The sequence below is a fragment of the Daldinia childiae genome (assembly GCF_008694065.1).
Source record: "Daldinia childiae strain JS-1345 chromosome Unknown Scaffold5, whole genome shotgun sequence".
NCBI lineage: Eukaryota > Fungi > Ascomycota > Sordariomycetes > Xylariales > Hypoxylaceae > Daldinia > Daldinia childiae.
This window is the reverse complement of record NW_022984646.1, coordinates 2,055,290-2,077,531: the sequence shown is the minus strand read 5'-3', so window position 1 is coordinate 2,077,531 and position 22,242 is coordinate 2,055,290. Positions and strand designations below refer to the sequence as shown.

The 22,242-nt window shown below is 44.4% G+C and overlaps 5 protein-coding genes across 5 annotated transcripts; 4 read left to right on the top strand and 1 right to left on the bottom strand.

Moving 5' to 3' along the window:
• Positions 1 to 258: 258 nt before the first annotated feature.
• GL218_05709 (Mitochondrial metalloendopeptidase OMA1) lies at positions 259 to 1,516 on the top strand (the record flags this gene model as incomplete). Its single annotated transcript, XM_033582390.1, has 3 exons — positions 259 to 811; positions 894 to 1,312; positions 1,379 to 1,516. 3 exons carry the CDS (start codon positions 259 to 261, stop codon positions 1,514 to 1,516), a joined length of 1,110 nt encoding a protein of 369 aa, XP_033434747.1.
• Positions 1,517 to 2,148: 632 nt separating this feature from the next.
• On the top strand, positions 2,149 to 2,478 carry GL218_05708 (uncharacterized protein; the record flags this gene model as incomplete). Its single annotated transcript, XM_033582389.1, has 1 exon — positions 2,149 to 2,478. The coding sequence occupies one exon, from the start codon at positions 2,149 to 2,151 to the stop codon at positions 2,476 to 2,478; it is 330 nt and encodes a 109-aa protein (XP_033434746.1).
• Positions 2,479 to 7,382: 4,904 nt separating this feature from the next.
• On the bottom strand, positions 7,383 to 8,623 carry GL218_05707 (Deoxycytidylate deaminase; the record flags this gene model as incomplete). Its single annotated transcript, XM_033582388.1, has 3 exons — positions 7,383 to 7,427; positions 7,512 to 8,533; positions 8,602 to 8,623. 3 exons carry the CDS (start codon positions 8,621 to 8,623, stop codon positions 7,383 to 7,385), a joined length of 1,089 nt encoding a protein of 362 aa, XP_033434745.1.
• Positions 8,624 to 9,705: 1,082 nt separating this feature from the next.
• On the top strand, positions 9,706 to 12,057 carry GL218_05706 (Ubiquitin-like modifier-activating enzyme atg7; the record flags this gene model as incomplete). The annotated part of the gene is made up of 4 exons (XM_033582387.1): positions 9,706 to 9,905; positions 10,017 to 10,122; positions 10,190 to 11,488; positions 11,536 to 12,057. The coding sequence occupies 4 exons, from the start codon at positions 9,706 to 9,708 to the stop codon at positions 12,055 to 12,057; spliced, it is 2,127 nt and encodes a 708-aa protein (XP_033434744.1).
• A 2,125-nt stretch (positions 12,058 to 14,182) lies between these two features.
• On the top strand, positions 14,183 to 21,989 carry GL218_05705 (putative sugar transporter protein; the record flags this gene model as incomplete). The annotated part of the gene is made up of 7 exons (XM_033582386.1): positions 14,183 to 14,189; positions 14,238 to 14,692; positions 14,768 to 15,074; positions 21,261 to 21,536; positions 21,611 to 21,710; positions 21,767 to 21,779; positions 21,849 to 21,989. 7 exons carry the CDS (start codon positions 14,183 to 14,185, stop codon positions 21,987 to 21,989), a joined length of 1,299 nt encoding a protein of 432 aa, XP_033434743.1.
• Between the last annotated feature and the right edge of the window lie 253 nt (positions 21,990 to 22,242).

Genomic DNA, 22,242 nt, shown 5'->3' with positions numbered 1-22,242 from the left:
GTCGATAGGATTTTAGATTCAAGTATAAGTAACAGGTAGTTACATGTTGATTGGTATAAGTTATCATTGGCTAGATGCATAATATGTATTTTTATAACCCATTCTATTTATAACCCGGATCTACTGGTCTTGGCACGTACGGAAGTGATTGACGTAATAAGCTTCTTTTCTTAGCTTACAGTTTGACTTTCAACTTTCAACCTTTACACCGGCTTGTGTCTTCTGCCTTGCCGCGTGCCCGTGGGCGCAAACCTCACGATGCAATCGCGTCGGTTTCTACGGCCTTTATGGCACTCTTTACCGATACGAGTGTCTCCTCCTTCTCCCTCGATCTTCCCCTCTCTCCGCCTTATCCAACGAACTCAACCATTCTCCCATACTCTCTTCCGCAAAAACAACTGGCCACGCCCTCCTCGCGAGACTCGCAACTATAACCTTGATCCTCACTACCGGCTCACCCAGGCCAAACCTCTCGTAACATCCGATCGTCTCAGGCGGTTCGCCCGTTCCCCGAGTCTACACACTGTTATCGCCGTCTCCGTTGCGGGTGCGGTGGTATTCTACTATATCAACGTTCAGACCGTACCAGTGTCAGGCCGCCGCCGCTTTAATTGCTTTAGCGAGGAGTCGGTGGAGGCGGCGAGCGAAGCACAGGTCAAACGACTTATATGGGAGGTAGAACGTTCTGGCGGACGTTTCCTAAGCGACTGGGATCCACGCATGATCATGGTGAAGCGCGTCATGAGAAAGTTGATACCCGTATCAGGCATGGAAGATTCTAATTGGGAGATCAGGGTGATCGACGATCCCCGTACGTGAAAACCTCTGAATTGATCTGCCTCGGCGGATTTATGACACGAGACAAGATGAATCGATGCGCTAACAGCGATTAGACACCGCGAATGCATTCGTCCTTCCTGGCGGGAAGGTCTTTGTCTTTAGCGGCTTGATACCCATTGCCGGAAACGACGATGGCCTTGCGACGGTGCTAGGCCACGAGATTGCTCACAATCTAGCTGGGCACGTGGCCGAGCGCATGTCAGGACAGATTGGGATAAACATCCTTCTCTATTCTCTTATATTTCTCACGGGTGGGATAGCGATTCTAGGTACACAGTTCATTGGAAGCGCAGTCCTAGATCTTCTATTCTCGAGGCCCATGGGCCGCATGCAGGAGAGCGAAGCGGACTACATCGGTCTAATGATGATGGCGGAAGCTTGCTACGATCCGCGCGAAGCCATTGGTTTCTGGAAGCGTATGGAAAGGGCACAACAGGGAGAACCGCCTGAATGGCTGAGTACTCATCCTTCCGTATGTACACCATACTTTATGGAATATAATGAATCCTGAGTAGGCAGTCTGGCTAATGATATGCAGAACAACAACCGAATACAAAAAATAGGAGAATGGTTGCCTACTGCTTTGGACAAGATGCAGGCGAGCGATTGTAGGGGAACTTCGGCGTTTGCAGATTTATTTAGGAGGGCTATGGAACGGGGCGTACTCATAGAGTAGGGGAAATATTAGTTAAATTAAAGGCAGAAGGTTGAAGCTTCGAGATACCTGAGTGTTACCTACATTCATGTCTCTTAGATCCAATCGCATGGTAATGACTTTAAGCATATTGGTGAATCTTAAATATAAGTCAACTCTATCGTTGAAAGACTTCATAGTAAACATCCCTGAATCATGTGTTGTGACCTGTTAGGACGAAGCAGGATATGAGACCGCCAGTATCGCTCCGTGTTAGGCACATAATTATGTAGATCCGCTATCCCAGAAACATGCTAGTTCTCTCCATTTTACCTCTGCGGCGGTAAGGTTAGTGTATCCGGCGCACCAATAATATTGAAGGTAATTGAACCCCTGCTGAGTCTGTACCTTGGATGATGTTATGCCGAGGTTCTTGTGAATGGATTAAATCGCAGCGGGAAGTTTGCGATAAGCTGGCTTTCTTGTTTCTCAACAACCGCGAAGCTCCTGAGTCACCACAACACACGGATTTACTTATTCCATAGCGTTTATCATATAAATAAATAATTACTAGACATATCCTTCGTCTATCACAAATATTATACCAGAGAGACATCTTCCCAAGTTAAGCCGAGTTCTCCAAAGTCCAGCGCCGAATCCCGTATCTCTCCACCATGTCTCAGACATTCACAGCGAAAGATGTTGCCGACCACAAGGACGAGAAGAACGGCATGTACATAATCGTAGATAGCGGCGTCTATGATATCACAAGTGAGGCTATTCCCGTCCGACTCTCCTTTTCGCTACCGTCAACCGACTGGACTAACAACACTCTTCTCATCATAGATTTCCTCGACGAGCACCCAGGAGGAGCAAAGATCCTTAAGCGCATGGCCGGTAAAAATGCGACGAAACAGTTCTGGAAGTACCATGGCAAGAATGTTTTAGACAAGTACGGTGGTAAGCTGAAGGTTGGGGAGTTGACCGAGACGGCGAAATTATAAGATAGCGGGGAGTTGTATGACAGATTTAGTGCCAGGGGAATTATCTATATACCATAAGATCAGCAAAGTCGTGGTCACATACGTGATAGTGGTGTTTGGTTTGCATATACAGATGTACAAGTTATTAGTTTATTATGGGTTTGAAGTAATCTTGAGCATCATTGCTATAACATACTTGGGCTTTACAAAAGGTGCATATCATATCTACGAATCCGTTGCCCACAGTCAACTCCAATAATACTCATCCCTCTAGACCGGATCCCTACTCTAGAGCTCTATGGGTTTACTTGTCGTATGTTGGCTGTCTAAGTGCTGATATCCAAACATAACTTAATACTTTTAATGGTTGTGCAACCAGCATCAACTTGACTCAATTCTGAATCGTGACCCTTAGTCCTAGGCTGCTTTTACGTGTCACAGTCGTTATGAAATCCGAACGTATTGCAACAGCTTTCCTCATGATCTGATACGACTCCAATGTTAGACCACCCTGAATCTTAAGCAAGATGGACCTAGAACTTTCAACGTCTTATATGGCTAGCAGCATATGGTAGGGGTTAGCTGTTCAGGTCGAGGAGGTTCGAAAGGCTAAAATCTTCCAGAATGGATGTCGATCTCTCATAAAATTATTCGTAGCAACATACCGGAGAGCGGGAAAGAAACTCGCCGTTTGACTGAAGAGGCCAAGTTACTGCGACAAAACTTATAAATACGTCAACCTTAGGCATAAGAGTGGCTATTAATTTTAGAGGGAAGTTGTTGAGAAGATTAGCCAGGTACCTGATAGGCAAAATATGTGAGTTTTGAGATGAGCCAGTTGACTTGGTTCCACTAGTATATGAAGTTAGTAATCGGTATTGAGTCTCGAGTTGCAAGTTAGAATCGAAGAAGTAATGAAGCCTGTTTTATAAATTAGCGGCTTCTCAACTGACTTATGAAAAAGTCGAACTTGGTTTAAAGCAAAGAAAAGAAGGAAATCGAATCGGCTGAATATATTCACTAAAAAGCTGTATTAGAATTATCCTTGTCGAGACACTTATCCTCTTCGCCAAAATCATAAGCCTGAATGATATCTTTCGTTGCTGCTTGGAACGCAACGTTCATCCGCACGGCTTCACCAACTTTAGCCCACCCACCCATTTGATAGAACATGTTTGCGAGTATGTCATTGATGGCGGGCTCTAAGCGTCGCACATTCTGTTGCAAGAAAGTTTTTTTTTTTTTGAACTGGCCGACGCTTGCGATGGATTTTGTGATCTTAGATAACTGGAATCGACCCCATGGCTTACAATGTTTGAAGAACCGTCCAGTATCTTTCACATCTCTGCTTCGGAGACTGCGAGTATAATTTTCAATAAACATAGGGTTATTTGTATGGACTACATCTGGTGTATTTTCGATGCATCTCTATAACCCAGATGTACTGACCCCTTCGAAACATGTCATGATAGGCACTGTACTAAGCGGTCAATGCTAGATAACCTTACTCAGCATTTGCAACTCATCTTGTGTCTAATTGCTTCGGGCCACGAATATTTCTGACTGGCAAGTTTTGAGCCGGGAATCTTAGCAAGTGGGCTCAAGTATAGGCGATATGTCCCAAGTCCTATGATATAGAAACTAAAAGTGGCCGGAGGCTGGTTGGCCAATCTAGATTAAAGATTACGCGTAGGTATCTTAACATCGTTGAAAGATTGCTAGTCGAGCTGGTTTCGTGTAACATGATAATGTTATCGCTAACGTCAAGAAAATAGAACTCTATTCCGTAATTTCATGATATACACCCTGTGCGAGCATTCGAAGGATTCAATTGGCCCACTTGGGTCTTGTTTAAATGCCAGGGGTACGCAAGCTTAGAGACAAAGTGATTGAAGTTCAAGGCTTGTTTTCTTCGTTTATAATCGTAATCCAAGATGAAGAACCAGCAGTATTCTCCATCGTATCTGTATCTCTCAATGCCTGTTATTGCCGGATAGCGATGTCTTCGCCTCAAAGTTTCATAGACCAGGAACGAAAGATTTAGCCCACTGCTAATTGGTATACTAGCCTAACGTATCCGGGATCTGCCTGGTTTGGACTGAATTAACGTTCTGCCTAGAAACTTTGGTTTCCAGGTACGAGTATACTGATCTCGAAAGCCCATTGAATACCTAAGTAGCGAGTTAAATAGATGTGTAATTGGTAAGGTAGATATTGATAATAGGTAAAGTGACATTTTGGTAGAGATTTAGAAAATGGATACGGTTCGTTGTCAGTTGTCTTGAGATGATTTCCATATCCTTGCAAGGTAAACAGAAATATTCCCAAGAAAGGAATGCTCCACAACGGCGCTAGGTTCAACGATGCGCGATTGAAATTTCCAAAAGACTAGCTTACGGTTAGTACTGTGCTATTATCATGTACTCAGCTACTTAGATGTATGTGTTTACGTCTAAATATTCTACTTGTGCTATAAATTAAATAGAATTGCTGCGAGCCATCAACTTCGACAACGCGTCTATGCGTCGTCTACTTAACTGTCTGTTCTATCACTAGTAGATCGCCAATAGGGCACATCTACATCGTAAGTCTGGCTCCATCGACGATTTAAGGCTTGGCTTCGCTAGGATCTGTGTACATGTAACAGTACCATAGTATGGAGGAAAGTCTTAATGTACCGAGGTGTCATATAAGTCGTAAAACTGAATTGATACTCTTGGAAAAGGTAACATTTAAGTGATTCAATAAATTCACGCATTACTGCTACCCTGTTTTCTTACTGTAGTGTAATATTTCTGGAAGCCCTGGGAGGTTACGAAAGGAGAAATAATAGAAGAGGCTTTTTAAGACAATTGGAAGTCTCTAAGTGGTAAATAGTACTTGCAGTTAGCATTGCTTCTTGCGATAACGACAAGGTACCTATCACTATCGCATGACTGTCACGAAAAGGGTTTAGGCCATCACAAGCCGGACGCGGACTAGTGCTGTAGCAGGCAATGGCCGTACGCCTGCAAACCTGACATCACCGCACTTGGACCATAAACAACGGCCCTAACCAGGTAGTGAACTCCACATCTCTCTCTTCGACTTCTCCATCCGTAATTCCAGTTCCTAAATCCTACGATACCGCCCTTCTCCAGAATCCACCAGCTATCGGTTTCCGCAACGCCGAAGACCTCCGTAGCAATTCGTAGAGAGTCTTCTGCATAGTGGATTACGGATATTAAACTGTAAGTAAATATTCCTTTTCCAATTGATATTATTATGAGTATACAATATGCATATCTTTATTGCGTGGCCAAAATCGGGTTTACTCGCGAGCTCAGACCCTCGCCGCCTTTCGCATTCCCCATTGCGCCGATCAGATGTTCGTTAGCCATACCTAATTCTGCCAATTTGCGGCATTACAATAAATACAGCTATCCACTCAGTGGATCCGGTGACCCCGGTGCCTGTAGACCTCCACCTACAAAATCGCGCAGAGCTTCAAGCCGCCCTGGTTGCTGCACGCTTACCGAGCTGCCGCCCCGGACAAGCTTTTTTTGTTGCCCTCGTCTCCAGGTCTAACGCCGAGAGCTCATCTTATTATTTTCCTTTTTGACCCGGATCTCTCCCACCTTTTTCTAACTTCTTGTTCTGCTCTTTTACTCCTTCAACTCACTTGTCCTTGTGGAAATCTTCTCACTCGATCCTATCCAAGGGCCTGTGTTGTTCGCAGATTTAGCTTCTCTGACTTGTCAAGCAACAGTTAAGCTCATCCACCACCACCAAGCCACTTATCTGCATTCCGCATAGCAACCACAGAAGTTATCCTTCCGACCGCTTAAGAGGTAAGCCGCATTTCTATGAAATCAATCAATTGGGAGTTTGAAAAGCTTGCCAGCAACAATATCAAAACATACAAACATATATCATCATTTCATTCGCGTTACCGAATTTCGTCCGAGAGAGCTCTGCGATCCTGAGTCAGATCTATTCGATTCCAATGAATTGTTACATGCGCCTTTTTAATTGCATCTTACCGCAACGCGCGAATTTTCTTGTGTTGGGACAGATGTACTAAGATCAAATTGTTCAATTGATCTACTTGCAGCTCCCATTGATAGACGCTGGACTTGGGATAACATAGTACTAACTCAATTCGTAGTTTGTCAATATGCCTGCCATCAACAACGCCGTTGTCGCTCGCGACACCCTCAACCACATCGTCCGCCGTGAGAACTGGGCTGTACGTGAACCAATCTTATCATTTCCACCTAAACTGTTGATTACATCCAAACAGATTTGCTTTAGGGAAATGTTATATACAATATAGGGACATACTAACTTTCAATAGCAACAAGAAGCTGGCGTTATTGTCGTCTTCTGCATCGTTTTCGTCGTCGCTGTTGGTCTAATCGGTCTCTGGATATCCAAGGCTGTTGCTAAGCGAAGAGCCACGAAGGCCGCCATCCCCGCGTAGGGGCTGTTAAACGAGAACATGCGGGGAGGTTTGGAGGGTCTAGGAGGAAAGGGGGAGGGGGTTGGTACAAACGACGGAACGAGACATCAATAACGTGTTACCTATTTCGATTCGACAATCCGTCCGTCCTTCACGAATATGGCGTATCGTATTCGAGGGACCTGGGACCTAAAGTCGGTGGTCCAAGAAAGTTGGCCATGTCTTGTGTTACATGCTCAAATACCACTTAATGAACTCTTATCAAGAGGTGTTAGTCTCGATAGAGTCCGAATACTCTTAATTTCTCTAATGACAATCAGTTTAAGAATATCCGAGGCTTTTCGTTGTGGTTATAAGTGATTTACTGTCTACATGTCCTTTCTTTGCTACTCCGTCTTAGTCACCCATGTATCCATGTTTCTCAAGCTTCGCAATCCAGAAGGTGTAAAAGAGCATGCAAGATCTATCCTTTATACTTTAGACATCAGTAGAGCTCCATCTTCTCTAGATGTATTAGTCCGTTAGCCGGCTACGTACATATTAGTGTTAGTTCTTATACCCACCTTCATGCCTGACTTCATAGCTCGAGGGATGATTGAAAATGAGTACTTACCGGAGAAAATTGTCTTAACTTTACTCCAGCGTTCCGAAAGATTTCCGCCGTTTCCGTATCCATGCTGTATCCTTGACTATATACTACCTCGGTGATACCAACCTGTACAATTTTGATACTACACGTCAAGCATGGACATGTGTTGCAGTACAGAATGCTTCCGTCGCGGATCCTCTCACGACCGGCTTCTAATAAGGCATTTTCCTCCGCATGAAGGCAAAGACAGGTAGATAATGCCGCTCCGCTGCTCTCTCCCGAGTTACACCGCGGACAGCCGCCTTCGCCGCAATTTAATAGGTGCCGTGGGGTCCCGTTGTAGCCCGTGCTGATGACGTGATGCTTGGAATCTACTAATACGCACCCTACGGCGCGTTTCATGCAATTACACCTCTGCGCTGCGAGTGACGCTAAAGCCATGAAGTAGCTATCCCAACTAGGGCGCAGACGGTCAGGATTCGTCAAATCCAGCTTACCCAGCGTGGCATACAGGTGTGCAAGGTCCGAAGAGGTGTTCAGCAACCGGATCGCGGCCCGTGACATGAGCGGAAGAACACCGTATGAGACATCATAGAGATGCTGATCAGATTGGGATACAAACTCTTCTAGACTGATGGGGTCTTGGTTTTCTGTCTCCTGTTTCTCACTACTTCGTCGCTGGTAACGCTGCCACCGTACAGTCAGAGGCGCGTCGACGCTGATTAGAATGAAGAATGGTCGTCGACTCAAGGTCTCGAGGACGGCCTCATCATGAACGTCTGTTGTGACCCAGCGCGAGCGCCAGTGCTTTGTTACGAAATCCAGAAGGGCCGTAGTTGTAGAGAAGGTATAGGACGGGAATAGCTTCCGAGATAGAGGAAGACCTTTCTTAGAGGCATCGGAGATGATCAAATCTAAATCGGAATCGGAATCGAATGTGTCCGAGTGAGTCTCACTCTTAGGTGCTGACAATTTTAAGTGTAGCTTCTTGAAGCCGTGATGCTCTATCAGGTACTGAGCTACGGTGCTCTTACCGGCACATTTCGCTATGATTTAGGGTAAGCAAGAACTCTTCAAGGAGACAGGCCGGCAAGATAATAAATAAAAACCTTACCGCCACAAATTCCTATCAGCATCTTTTTACGGAAAGAAATATATATAAGTTTTTGCAATGATGTAGTGCAACATCAAAGTGAAGTCTAGAAGACATGGACTGCATCTAGATGTCGTTAGGCAATTTCTTCCCAATGTACCTAAAGTACTGTACCTAGAGCCTGTGAAATGGGGCCCTTGCATCCACTGAAGACGCGTCTTGTCGCGTGGGAGAAAGGAGAAAGAAAGCCACTACCGGAATTTAGCCAGCCACTTAGATGTACCTTATGTACAGATCCTCACTTATAAAGCAGAAAACTACTTAGATACTTACGGTTTAGGTGTGAATATGCATATTTTGTGCATGAGTAGTAGGTACCTAAAGTTCAAATAGAAGCCCATTGCCAAGAGGGGCCTAGAAGGAGCACCTGCAGCAGCTATCCGATGTTCAGGTGCCCCTGGCCGCCTAGTAGGCAGGGCAGGCTGGAAGGTCACGTCAGCATCAGCGGAGAAGGTCCGTGTTGCAGCCCTACATTTACATCAGCAGCATCTCACTACTCATGGTCACGCCGTAGCTTTCGGGATATAGCCATGTGATCCTATTTGTACAGTAATTAATAAGTTAGAAAGTATATTATTCTTAGACAAAATATTTAGTATTTATTGTCTTTACATCCATCATCCGATCTTAGTTATTTTTATTTCTTGTTCCCTGTTGTTAAATTGTTACTGTAGGTAGTTTTTTTTTAAATGATTTGGTTGATGTAAGGTACCTAATATATCTCTAGGATAGGCAGGTTCGATCTCCATCATATGTCATCCCTTCAAAACTCCAACCCACCTTCGAAGCAGAACACATCGCCCCGCTCTCACCAACTTAGAGCCGACTTGATTTGAATTGCCCCTCCTACCTCATACGTCCCCTCAATATTCAGAGAATATTTACTACATCTTTTTCTTATGATATCTGATATACCATTGATTCGTAGTAAACCATCGCACGACCATAATTCCCAAAACGCGGTTTAGGCGCATTTCCTAGCGCCCTCACGTTCATCACCCTACATACCTGTCTGCCTAGGTATTCACTATCACTACGCCGCATTGGCTAATACCTGTCGGCGACATGGCTGCACTCAAATTTGCGCCCTTCTCGTCTGAGATTGAGCTACCCTTTTACTCGGCCTTGTTTGCCTCCAAGTTAGATCATGATAAGCTCAGTGACTCGGCACGACCAGTTTTAGGGCTCTATGAGCCTCGCCCTGGCACTGCTCCGGACGACAGTGTAAAGATGCAGGTGCTGGCCAGCGCTCTTACTAGTAATAAGTACGTTTTTTTTTTTTTTTTTTTTTTTTTTTTTTTTTTTTTTTTTTTCATTGTATCCTACGTCTCTCACTATTATAACCCAGCCTTTATAGCTAACTACGTCGTCTGCAGTGTGCCGTTAAATGCTGTGAGAGCAGAAGGTATAATCCGAAACACAAACACCTTAGATGCTTTTAAGCAAGTAGATAAGACAGAGATTCATAAGGCCGCACGCCAGGTAATTTCTTTCTTTCTAATCCATCACTTAGTTATCACTAAGCCGGTACTAATACAAGTATTCTTAGATATGGGATGCAATCAAAGATGGAACCATCTATTCTGTCCCTTCGCTCCTCTCTCATTACATTATACTATCTTATGCAGATCTCAAGAAGTACAGGATGACCTACTGGTTTGGATTTCCAACCCTACACTCGGATCCCCAGTGGAAGCGTACCGGGGATATTCTTCGCTTCACTCCAGATGAGACTACCGCCTTAGTCGACCGCGTAGGGACTTGGCGATATACTGTTGACCCCAGAGAGCATGGCTTCTTCCTTGCCAAAAAGGTTCAGGGAAATAGGAAGACTATTATGCAATCTTCGCTTGAGGTTCCAGCGGAGGATATCGGATACAGATGGGAAGTTGGATCACTTCGCGAATTTGAGACTGGGTTCTTCCGCGGCGTTCCCGAAAGTGACAAATATGTGGCATTTGTTGACCCTTCTACCTACGACGAGCATCCTGCATGGCCTCTCAGAAATCTATTGATTCTTGTGAGACAACGATTCCATCTAACCAACGTTCAAATTCTCTGCTACCGGGACATACAAGCACGAAGACACGAGGCCCGCAGCATAGTTCTTCCTCTCGCTATAGACCCCGTGGAAAGCATAGAAACGACTGAAATGCCGAAAGCGACAGGTTGGGAACGCAACGCAGCTGGGAAATTAATGGCGAGGTCCGTGAGCCTAGCAGAATCTATGGACCCGACTCGATTAGCAGACCAATCAGTTGATCTCAACCTCAAACTGATGAAATGGCGGGTTTCACCGGATCTCAATCTCGACATCATCAAGAATACCAAATGTCTTCTTCTTGGTGCTGGTACGCTTGGTAGCCACGTATCAAGAAATCTTATGGCATGGGGTGTGCGCAAGATCACATTTGTTGACTATGGCGCAGTATCCTTCTCCAACCCTGTGAGACAGCCGTTATTCACATATAATGACTGCTTGAAGGGAGGAGCTCCGAAGGCGACCCGAGCAGCAGAGGTGCTAAAAGAGATTTATCCCGGAGTTGACAGCGAGGGTCATGTTCTTTCGGTTCCTATGCTTGGCCATCCCATAGTAGGGAAGACCCAGGGGGATTTTGAACAGCTGAAATCCCTCATAGATGAACATGATGTGATATTCCTTTTACTGGATAGTAGAGAGTCGAGATGGCTCCCTACCGTGATGGGCAAGGCCGCCGGAAAGATTGTCATGAACGCAGCTCTTGGCTTCGATTCCTACGTAGTCATGAGACATGGTGCTGAACCCAAGGATGATAGTGAGGAAACATTGGGCTGTTACTTCTGCAACGATGTCGTGGCACCTGGAGACGTGAGTTACCTATTTGGAGTCGCCTTTTCCTGCTAACCTTTGAATAGTCACAAAAAGACTTGACTCTTGACCAGCAGTGCACGGTAACACGGCCTGGCATCGCTGGCATCGCGTCAGCTCTCGTTGTTGAGCTTTTGACAAGCCTCCTGCAGCACCCCCTGGGTCACCATGCCCCAGCCCCCGCGAGTTCTTCATCAGGCATATATGACAGTAATCCCGGTGACGAATATGCTCTTGGAATAGTACCCCATCAACTCCGTGGGTTTCTGCACAACTTCCAAACTCTCAAAATCAAAGGCCATTCGTACCCGTGCTGCAGTGCATGCAGCAAGCCAATCATTTCCGCTTACAGAACACAAGGGTGGAGTTTTGTCAAGCGTGCACTTGAGGACAAGGAATATATAGCTGAGCTCAGCGGTCTAGCTGAGGTTCAGAGAAAGGCCGAGGCAATGGCGGATGAGGTAGACTGGGAGGAGGAGGAGGAGAGGGCGAAAAAGAGGGTGATGACGAAGGAGTACTCGTATAGAACCTTCTCCTTCGCGTTCACCACGACCGCTGCACACGACTAAGGAAGACACGAGTCGACCGTTTCAAATTTTGGAAATGGCCTCGATGGTCTAAGATAAGGTGGAATGGTAGCCTTTCATCGAGTAACTCTCAGGAATATTCAATTCGCGCGCCGCCTTATAGGATATCATATGGGTCGAGCACCCTTTCGTCTGAGGAAGTCGAGATATTCGGACCGAGGTTAGTGCGGCTGCATAACACCTCAGATGGCACAGCAGATACTATTGTGTCCATTGGGGAGATTCTCAAAGAGGGCCCACCTTTAGTATGATAGCGAATAGTCTTGATGTGTTACGTCTTGCATTAAAGGGGACTACTTGTATAATTGAGGTCTCATCGAGGTCTAGAACGGGGTAGGGATGATTTGAAACGGTGGAGTTAGGAATTGCAAGACCTTGAGGAAATTCGGTCTAGGTTTAAGGACACTCGAATGAGTTTGGAGTTTTCTGCAGGTTTACAATGCCGCTAGAAGGACGGCGGCTAACATGATATTGCACTCATAGACAGGTACCATGCAAATACCAGGGGAATTCTCAGTCATGGGGCTAAGATGGGATTGGCGGTACAAAAATAATTGCTCAGGTGTTGATACTGAGATTGGCTGGCCAGAACAAACCAACTATCCAGAGTCAGGTCATCCCTGATAACGCGGCCGCATAGTAAACAGTAAACTTGTAGAAAATGGTTGAAGCTAATAGGACCGAGAAAGTTAACCTCATTATGACGACAACGGTCCAGACCTAGTATACAGTAGATGACTCAGTTAGCATACTAACTGACTTCTCCTATAAATCTCGGCTGGGGGTTCCCCAGTGTATTCGTTTTAAGAAATCTACCTAGGTACACAGCTGAAGAAGAGGTGGTGTATTTACGCTGCTTTTGTATACTTCAGAACTGAACTAACGGGGACCATTATCAGGATGATTACTAAGTGAAGGATCTTTCTAGGGTATGGGATCCTCTTGGATATTTGACATAATAAGGTTATGGTCGTAAATATAGCCCTCAAGAACTCTCATAAGACTTGGGTATGGTTTTAAACTACCTATCTATACTCAAGCCCACCCCACAACCCCGGACGAAGACAACTTTCTGACACTTGTCATTGAATGTGGACCTACTTCGGCTAGACTTATCCGTAATTCCTGGTGGCACTTTCAGGATGGAAGTTGTTAATTACTCGAGTCATTGGAACTCCACATATGGGTAGCTAGTGTAAGATAGTAGAAAGATCTGACAGCTTAGAAGAGAGATTACAGGCATAAGGCCAACAACTACCGGCAGATCACTCCGATGTCTCTCCGCTACACCCGTCCCGTGGGATACACTATGGTTTCATGATTATAGTTACATACTTCCGCACTGCTCTAAAGGCTGTAGTACGACACGTTCGGCCCACCAAGTCGTAAAATCGTGGGGTTCTTATACACTCCGCGAGTCGTAAGGCTTTGATTTTATTCTCTTAAGGTCACGTTTGAGATCGAAGTTGACGCGGCAGGCAGTTTCTATTATGATTATTTGAGTTACATGATGGTCTCCAGTATTACCAGAATAGTATAAAGTAACCGATCGTCTCGCCCCTTTGCAACAGAGGACATCATCTACACTTCATCAGTTCTAACCCTATCTCTTTTCTTACCCACTATATCCAATCTTAACTTTGAAGCTTATTTCATTGACGACATCAAGCCCTTCCATGATCCCTTAACCAGAACCCCAAAGTTTTTACACCTCTCATCAAAATTTTACGGGCAGTTACCCAACCAGCCAGCAATATGGCTCAGCTACAAGAACTTGAGAGCGCCGCGTGCGATGTTATCCAAAACGTAAAAGAGATACAGGATCTCAAACATGCGAGACTCTCGGTCATCGGAGGGTTAGCATTAATGCATTACCTCCCTGAATACCGCTCGACAGATGTAAGATAACCTAATACTAAATATCTATGACTCATGAGCTAATAGCATTTCTAAAGAATATTAATTTTATTACGAATATATCGACCTCTCCAAGTTCGCTAAAAAAAAAGTTGGTAGAGCGGCCAGAATCGCCCTTCTTCCAACGTTCACAGGCACTCTACTATAGAGCACCTTGCGGCCAGGAAATCCGAGTTGATATAAGCCCGGAATGGCTTGTAAGTTCTGAACCTTGAGTAGAATCTTCAGTTAGCTAATTGCGACAGTCGCCTTACCTCCCAGACTCAGCTGTAAAAGTACAAACATATCACGCGACGAAGTCCCGTATATCTCCCTTACCGATCTCATCGTATTCAAGTTGGATTCGAGCGGGCTGCGATCTAACCCCATAAAGAAGGAGCGCGATGCACAGGACGCTGCGGCTTTGGTCGATTTCGCCACGCACAAAAGCTCCCTACATCTTTCCGAGAAGCAAGAGCAGGTCGTAGAAGAAGCGCTCTGCGACGTAGCGAAATGCGGCACTAAGGAAAAGGGCTGGTGGGAGAGACGCATGGGCTTGATAAAGCAAGCTGCCGATGGATCTCCTTACGACAGCGGAGGCCGTGAGCGCAAGCCGAACCGGCCTCATTCTAAATCAGACCCTTCGCCATCTAAGAGTCCGCTTACAAACGACCCTAACGCAGCTTGGCACTATGAGGCTGGATCACGCACACATCCGGCGGTTCAACTCGCTGCACAGTAGCCGGGGCGCGAACAGGCCGGGAATCCCCCGCTCCTCTTCGCAACGCATGATTAGGGACACGGGCTTCACCATGACACAGCCGAAGACGACACGACAGCGAGCTACCAACTCGGCGTAAGGCGGTCCGGCCTGAGCAGCGAGATCAACGCCGAGCCGAACTGCTATGGTAACGTAGGCGAGCAATACTACACCCTCGAGCCGGGCGAGAACATGTCGGGGCGGGCTTCGCCGGCAGGGTACTTTGACGTTTCCCGTACGCCGCCGGGTGGCCTGGGAACGGTGACAGAACATACCGTGGGGTTCGACGAAGCTCTAAGTCGGGATACTTCGATCTTACCCCTGGAGCTATACCTAGCACCATGTCGCAGCCTAGGAGGCCCCCGGGTTTGGACAAGAGGAGTGTTACGTTCCTCCTATAGACGGGAGCAAAGACCTTGCGACATGTTTCGCCGTGGATATTGTCGCGAGCTATGTATTATTTTGTAAGCTTTCGTGATGCAATACCCAGTTTGTTTGTTTGTTTTCCGTCTGTATTTTTTTTTTTAAGTTCTTCGTTCCAGACACTTCCTTTTTATGTATGTCCTTTGGTTAAATGATGGCAGGGTGCAGCTCTTGTATGATGATGATGTATACATAGGTAGATGCTGCGTGTTGTAGAAGCAATAGTTTTGATAAAAGTCAAATAAAGTTTGAAAAAAAAAAAAAATGAATAAATAATACATAAGATATGATAGTTATACGAGAAACATAAAAGTCACGATGTTCTCGTGTAAATAGTAGGGTACCATACAGTGCTTACAGTGCAGCGTGAATGCAGTAAAACACCTAACTGATGCAGAAAGTTAGGTGAGGGGAATAGGGGCTCGAGCACTTGGCAGGTGACTCGTAATAATGTGCTTTAGTGCCCTTGTGGCTTGTGGCGCGGGGAATGAGGATCATCTGTTAGTGAAATCTTGTGACACTTTGAGTAACTACGGCGGACCATTATGACATTAGTGCCAAAATCAAAAAAATTGGTTAGATCTATCCAAAAAGGCTAGTATACAAGGTATACAGTATACTATGCGGGATATATACAAAATTCTTATATTATTTAGCTTTTTAAATATTCTTATTAAAAATTTTGTTGGATTGACTGGGGAATCGATTCAGTTACTTTGTATCACCAATTACCCTTGTAGTAAAAGTGATGTCCTATTGTATTGATTGATGATGAAAGAGGAAGATCTACGAAAAGTGGGGGAATCTAAATACAATTGGATTAGGGTGTGGGTGGGGCCCAACCCGTGGTCACATGACAATGCTAGGTGCCATTGTCACGTGACTATAATCCCAACAAATTTAAAGAAAATATTATTATTTTAATTAAAATATAAGAAAACTATTAAATTAATTATATTATTTAAATTTATTTTATAAAATAATATATTATATATTATAATATATATGGGATTTTAAAATATTATAAAAGTATCACGTATTATATAAACTTATTAAATATTATATAATACGTTATATAATACGTTAGCTAAAAATATATACATATAATTTATATCATTATTTTTAAATTAATTAAACTATAAAATAATATTAATTATATTTTTTAAATAATATATTTAATAAAATTATTTAAATAAATTATTTAAATACGTATAAATATTATTATTAAATTTAAATATTTTAAAGTTAAAGTAAAAGTAATATTTAATTAATTAATTAATCTTTTAAACTTTTAAATAAAAAAATTATTTAATATAACTATTTTAATATCTTTACAATTTAAGGTTAAATTACATACAATTTAAATATTAATTTTTATTGTTTTTTTAATCAATATATTAATTATTTAAAAAATATTTGGATACATATTTATAAATTTATTATAATATAAGGTTAAAAAAGGTTTAATTATATATAACGCATATTAATTAAACTTACACTATATTTTTGCCTTACTATTACCTTATTAAATACTGGAGGCCACCCCGAGGGGCGACACAATCCTTAAGTTTATTAAATAAAAAAAACTTTTTTTAATATTTTAAAATTAAAAATATATAAAAATTAATAAATAATTAATAAATTATACATTAATAATTAATATTTTATTATTTATTATATTTATTATCTTTTTTATTTCATTTTATAATATTAATACTTTATAAATATTCTTTTTCCTCTTCTCCCCCTTTTCTCTCCTCATTTCTTCTTCTTCTTTCTTTTTTCCCCCCCTTCCCCCTCCCCTTCCCCTTTTTTTTTCCTTTCCTCTCCTTTTCTTTTTCTTTTCCTCCTCTCTTTTCTTTCCTCTTTTCTTTCCTTTCCTTTCCTTCCTTCCCTCCTCCTCCCTCTCTTCTCCTCCTTTTCTTTCCTTTTTTCCCTCCCTTCCCCCCCTTTCCTCCCTTTCCTCCTTCTTCTCCCCCTCCCTTTCTCCTCCCCTCCCTTTCTCTCCTCTTCTTCCTTTTCTTCCTTTTCTTCCTTTTCTTCCTTTTCTTCCTTTTCTTCTTTTCTTCCTTTTCTCTTCTTCTTCTCTTTCTTTTTTTTTTTTTCTTTCCCCTTTTTTCTCTTTCCTCTCTTCCCTCCCTCCTCCTCTCCCCTTTTTTCTTCTTTTTTTCCTTCCTTCTTTTCCCCTTTTCCCCCTCTCCCTCTTTCTCCCTTTTTCTTCCTTTTTCTCCCTCCCTTTTTTCTTCCTTCCCTCCTTCCCCCCTCCCTCTTCCCTCTTCCGTCCCTCCTCCCTCCCTCCCCCTCCTCCCTCTCTTCTCCCTCCTTCCTCCTTCTCCCCTTCCTCCCTTCTTTTCCTTCCTTCCTCTCCTCTCCTCCTTTCCCCTTTCTTCCTTTCTCTCCTCTTTCTTCCCCTTTCTCCTCCTTTTTTCTTTTCTTTCCTCTCCCCTCCCTTTTCTCTTCCCTCCCTTCCTCCCCTTTCCCCTCTCTCTTTCTTTTCCTTTTTCTCTTTTCCTTCTTTTCCCTCTTTTCCCCCCTCTTCCTTCCTCTCTTTCTTCCTTTTTTCTTCCTTTTTTCTCTTCCTTTTCTCCTTTCTCTTCTCTCCCTCCTCCCTTTTCTTTCCTTTCCTTTTCTTCTTCCTTCTTTCCCTCCCTCCCCCTCCTCCCTCTTTTCCCTTTTCTCTCTCCTCTTTCTTTTTTCTTTTTTCTTCCTTCTTTTCCTCCGTTTTTTCTCCTCCTCTTTTCTTCTCTTTCCTCTCCCTCCTCCCTTTTCTTTTCCCTCCTCTCTCTCTCCCCCTCTCTCTTCTCTCTTCCCCTCTTTTCCTTCCCCTTCTTCCTCTCTCCCCTCTCTTTTTTTCTTTCCCCTTCTCCCCCCCCTCCCCCCTTTTTCCTTTCTTTTCTCCCCTTTTCCTTCTCTCTCTCTTTTTCTCTCTTTCTTCTTTCCCCTCCCCTTTCTCTTCTTCTCTTCTTTTGCTTTTTTTCTCTTTCTTCCTTCTTTTCTTCCTTTTTCTCCTCCTTCTTCCCCGCTTTTCCTCTCCCTCCCCCCCCTTTCTCTCCTCTCCCTTCTTTCTCTCCTCTTTCTTTTTTTTTCTTCCTTTCTTCCTCCTTTTCCCTTCTTCCCCTTCCTTCCTTCCCCCCTCCTTTCTCCCTCCTTCTCTTCTCTCTCCCCCTCTCCTCCCCCCCTCTTTTTCTCTTTTCTTTTCCCTTCTCTTTTCCTCCCCCCTTTTCTTCTTCCTTTTTCTTCTTCTCTCTTTTTCCTTTTTCCCTCCCTTTTCCTTTCTTTTCTTTTCTTTTTTTTCCCCCCCCTCCCCCTTCTCTTCTTCTCCCTTTTTTCCTCCCTCTGTTCTCCTTCTTTTTCCCTCTTTCCTCTCTTTCTTCTTCTTCCTCTCTCCCTTCTCCTTCTCTCCTTCTTTTCTTTTTTTCCTTCCTCTCTCCTTTTCTTCCTTCTTTTTCTTTCTCCTTTCCCTTCTCTCCTCCCTTTTTCTTTCTCTCTTTTTCTCTTTTTCTTTTTTCTCTTTTTTCTCTTTTTTCCCTTTCTTCTTCTCTTTCTTCTTCTTTTCTTTTCTTTTTTTTTTTCTTCTTTTTTCTTCTTGTTTCTTCTTGTTTCTTGTTTTTTCTTCTCCTCCTCCTTCTTCTCCTCCTTTTTCTTTCCCCTTCTCCCTCCTTCTCTCCCCTCCCCTCCCCTTCCTTCCTTCCCCTCCCCTTCCCTTCCCTTCCCCTTCCCCCTCCGTCTCCTCTCCTCTCCCCTCCCCTTCCCCCCCTTCCTGTCCCCTTCCCCTCTCCCCTTCCTCCCTCTTTCTTTTTCCTCTCTTCCCCCTCTTTTCTCTCCCCTTTTCCTCCCTTTCCCCTCTCTTCTTTCTCTCTTTTTTTCCTCCTCCTCCCCCCTCCTCTCCCTCCTTTTCCCCTTCCTCCTTCTCTTCTCTCTCCCCCCCTTTCCCCCCCTCCTTTTCTCTTTTCCTCCCCCTTTCTTTTCCCTTTTCCTTCTTTTCTTCTTTCTCTTCTTCCCCCTCTTCCTTTCTTCCTCCTCTTTTTTTTTTTCTTTTTCTTCCTTCCTTTTCCTTCCCCTTGCTCCCTTCTTCGCCCCCCTTCTCCTCCCTCCTCCTCTCCTTTTTTTTTCTTTCCTCTTTCTTCCTTCTTTTCTTCCTTTTTTCTCCTCCTTTTTCCTCTCTTTCTTCTCCTCCTCCCTTCCCTCTTCTTCTTTTCCTTCTTTTTCTTTTCCTCCTTTCTCTTTTCCCTTTTCCTTTCTTCTTTTCCTTTTTCTTTTTCCTTCTTTTCCTTTTTTTCCCCCCCTCCCCTTTCTTCTTTCTCTTTCCTCCCTTCCCCCCTTCTCCTCTTCTCTTTCTCTTCTTTCCTTTTCTCCTCCTTTCTTCCGTTTCTTCCCTTTTTCTTCCTCTCTCTCTTTTTTCTTCTTTCTCTTCCCTCCCTTCCCCCCTTCTTCTCCCCCTCCCCCCTCCCCCCTCCTCTTCCCTTCCTCCTCCCCCCGCTTTTCTTTCCCTCCTCCTTCCCCCTTCTCTCCCCCTTGTCTCCCTCTTCTCTCTCTCTCTCTCTCTCTCTCTCTCTTTCTTTCTCCTCTTTCCCTTCCCTCTCCTTCCCTCCCCCTCCTCTCCTCCCCTCTCTCCCTCTTCTCTTCTCCTTCCCTTCTCTCCTCCCCTCTCTCTTTCTCCTTTCCTTTCTTTCCCTTCTGGTTCTTCTTTCCCTCCCCCCTTTTCCTCTTCCTTTCCTCTTCTTTCTCCTCCCTCTTCTCTCTTTCTCCCCTTTTTTTCCCCCCCCTTCTCTTTCCCTCCTTTCCTTTTTCCCCTTTCTCTCCCCTTCCCCTTCTCTTCTTCTCCCTTTCTTCCTCCCTCTCTTCTTCTTCTTTTTCCCTCTTTCCTCTTTTCTTCCTTCTTCTTTTCTTTTTCTCCTTCTTTTCTCTCCTTTTCTTCTTCTTCTTTTCTTTTTTTCCCCCCCTCTTTCTTCCTTCTCTCCCCTTTCTTTTCCCTCCTTTTTTTCCTTTTCTTCCCTTCTCTTTCTTTTCTTTTCTTTTCCTTCTTCCTTTTCTTCCCTTTTCTTCTCCTTCTTTCTCCTTTTCCTTCCCCCTTCTCTCCTCCTCTTCTTTTCTCTCCTCTTTCTCCTTCTCCTCCCTCCTCTCCTTTCTCCTCCCCTTTCCCCCCTCTCTCCTCTCTTTTCTCTTTTCTTTTCTTCCCTCCTCTCTCTCTCTTTTTTTTCCCTCTTCTCCTCTCTTTTCCTCCCCCTTTCTTCTCCCCTTCCTTCCCCCCTCTCCCTCCCCTCCTCCCCTCCTCCTTCCTCCCTCTCTTCCCTCCCTCCCCCTCCTTCTCCTCTCTTTCTTCCTCCCTTTCCCTCCTCTCCTTTTTCCTTTTTTCCCTCCCTTTCCCCCTTTCCTTCCCTCTTTTCCCCCTCTTCTCCCCTCCTCCTCCCCTCCTTCCCCTCTTCCCCCCTCCCTCCTCTTTTCTCCCCCCTTTTTCCTTCCTTTTTTCTTCCTTTCGCCTCTTCCCTCCGGTTCCCTCCCTCGCGCCCGGCTGCGATGTAGGCTACAAAGCTCTACCTCTAGCATACTAAAATCTCTTGACACAAACCTTAAGTAAACTTAAGGCATAATGCCACCTATTTTCTTAATTTTGGCACTAATGTCATAATGGTCCACCGTAGTAACCTAACCTAGGTACCTGTAACCAACCTAAACCTTTTTTTATTTTTAGATAACTACATGTAACCTTTTCAACATCTGAATAGTTACAGCAATTATACTACTCTACAAAAATACTTGCAATATATATTACAATACTTATTCTCAGTTCGAAAAAGAGGAGTCGGTAATCAAGGGAACACAACGGAATTTTGGTTGCAGGGATTCCCCTTTTTGGGAGAAGTCGGCATCGTGTCTAGGTGTCTGGGTGTCATAATCGGCCATCACGTGGGCTCAATAAGACATTGGCCTTGAACCGCTTTCGGGGCCTTGGATATTTATTTTTACAGAAATACTCCATCTACCAACTTAGACCCTTACCGAGGTTCTTACCGGCCTTACGAATCGAATGAATGGGTTACAGTGCCCAACTTCCATGTCTTCGTTCCTCTATTCCCACTATGAGATTTCCGTCCTTACGCCCCAGGCGCCAGGAGTCTGTTCATGACTACGTCGGCGTGTTGGTTCCGCTCGAGGAGGCGCACTTGCATAGCCACTCCGCCAGATGCGGGAAGCGAGTTCGACGAGGTTAGGACTAGTTCCGATGGACCCGCTGCCGACGAGCTCGAGGTAGGCCTGCCGAAAGATGACGACAACGAGAATACGGGCATGCTGCAGATGAGCGCTGCCGAGTATACTATCGCTGGCTTGAGAAGGGAGGTGCGTGAGGGCCAGAGACGACGTCAATGGTCCGAGTATGAATGTGAGCTCCTGTTTCTCTGACGGATCCGAGGGGGCCGGTATAAGTGGAGAAAATATGCTAAAGAACCGATGCAGTGAAATCTAAACTTATTAATAAAGCCATTCAAGATATCGGTATGGGTCGGTATAACTGGCAGCTTTTTGTTTTATGTGGCTTTGGATGGTTTGCAGATAAGTGAGTGCTCTTATATATATGAAAATCTTTATTGTTTTTACTGACTAAATTCACAGTTTATGGATGCAAGTAAGTAGTAGTCTACCTTCAGGTGCTTCTAATATACCCCCTTGATACACTATCTTACATTTATACAAGGGTGTCTCATTGACTCTTCCCTCCCTATCTGAAGAGTTTGGCGTCTCGGAAAAACAGGTCAGGTATACGACTAGTTCTCTCTTCGCAGGTCTTTGCCTGGGGAGTTTTCTTCTGGGGGCTCGGATCCGACATAATGGGTAGGCGTATTGCCTTCAATTTCACTTTACTAATTACACATTTTCGGTATTTGGACGGCGTACGCTTCGAGTTGGGTATCTGTTTGTATTCTGTTCGCGTGTTTGGGTACTGGAGTTGGGGGAAACTTGCCGGTCGATGGAGCACTTTTCTTAGAGATTCTTCCAGACTCTTCAAGCGCCTTGTTGACTCTTCTATCCGTATGGTGGCCTGTAGGACAGCTTGTTTCGTCAATTGTCGCCTGGTACTTCATCACAAA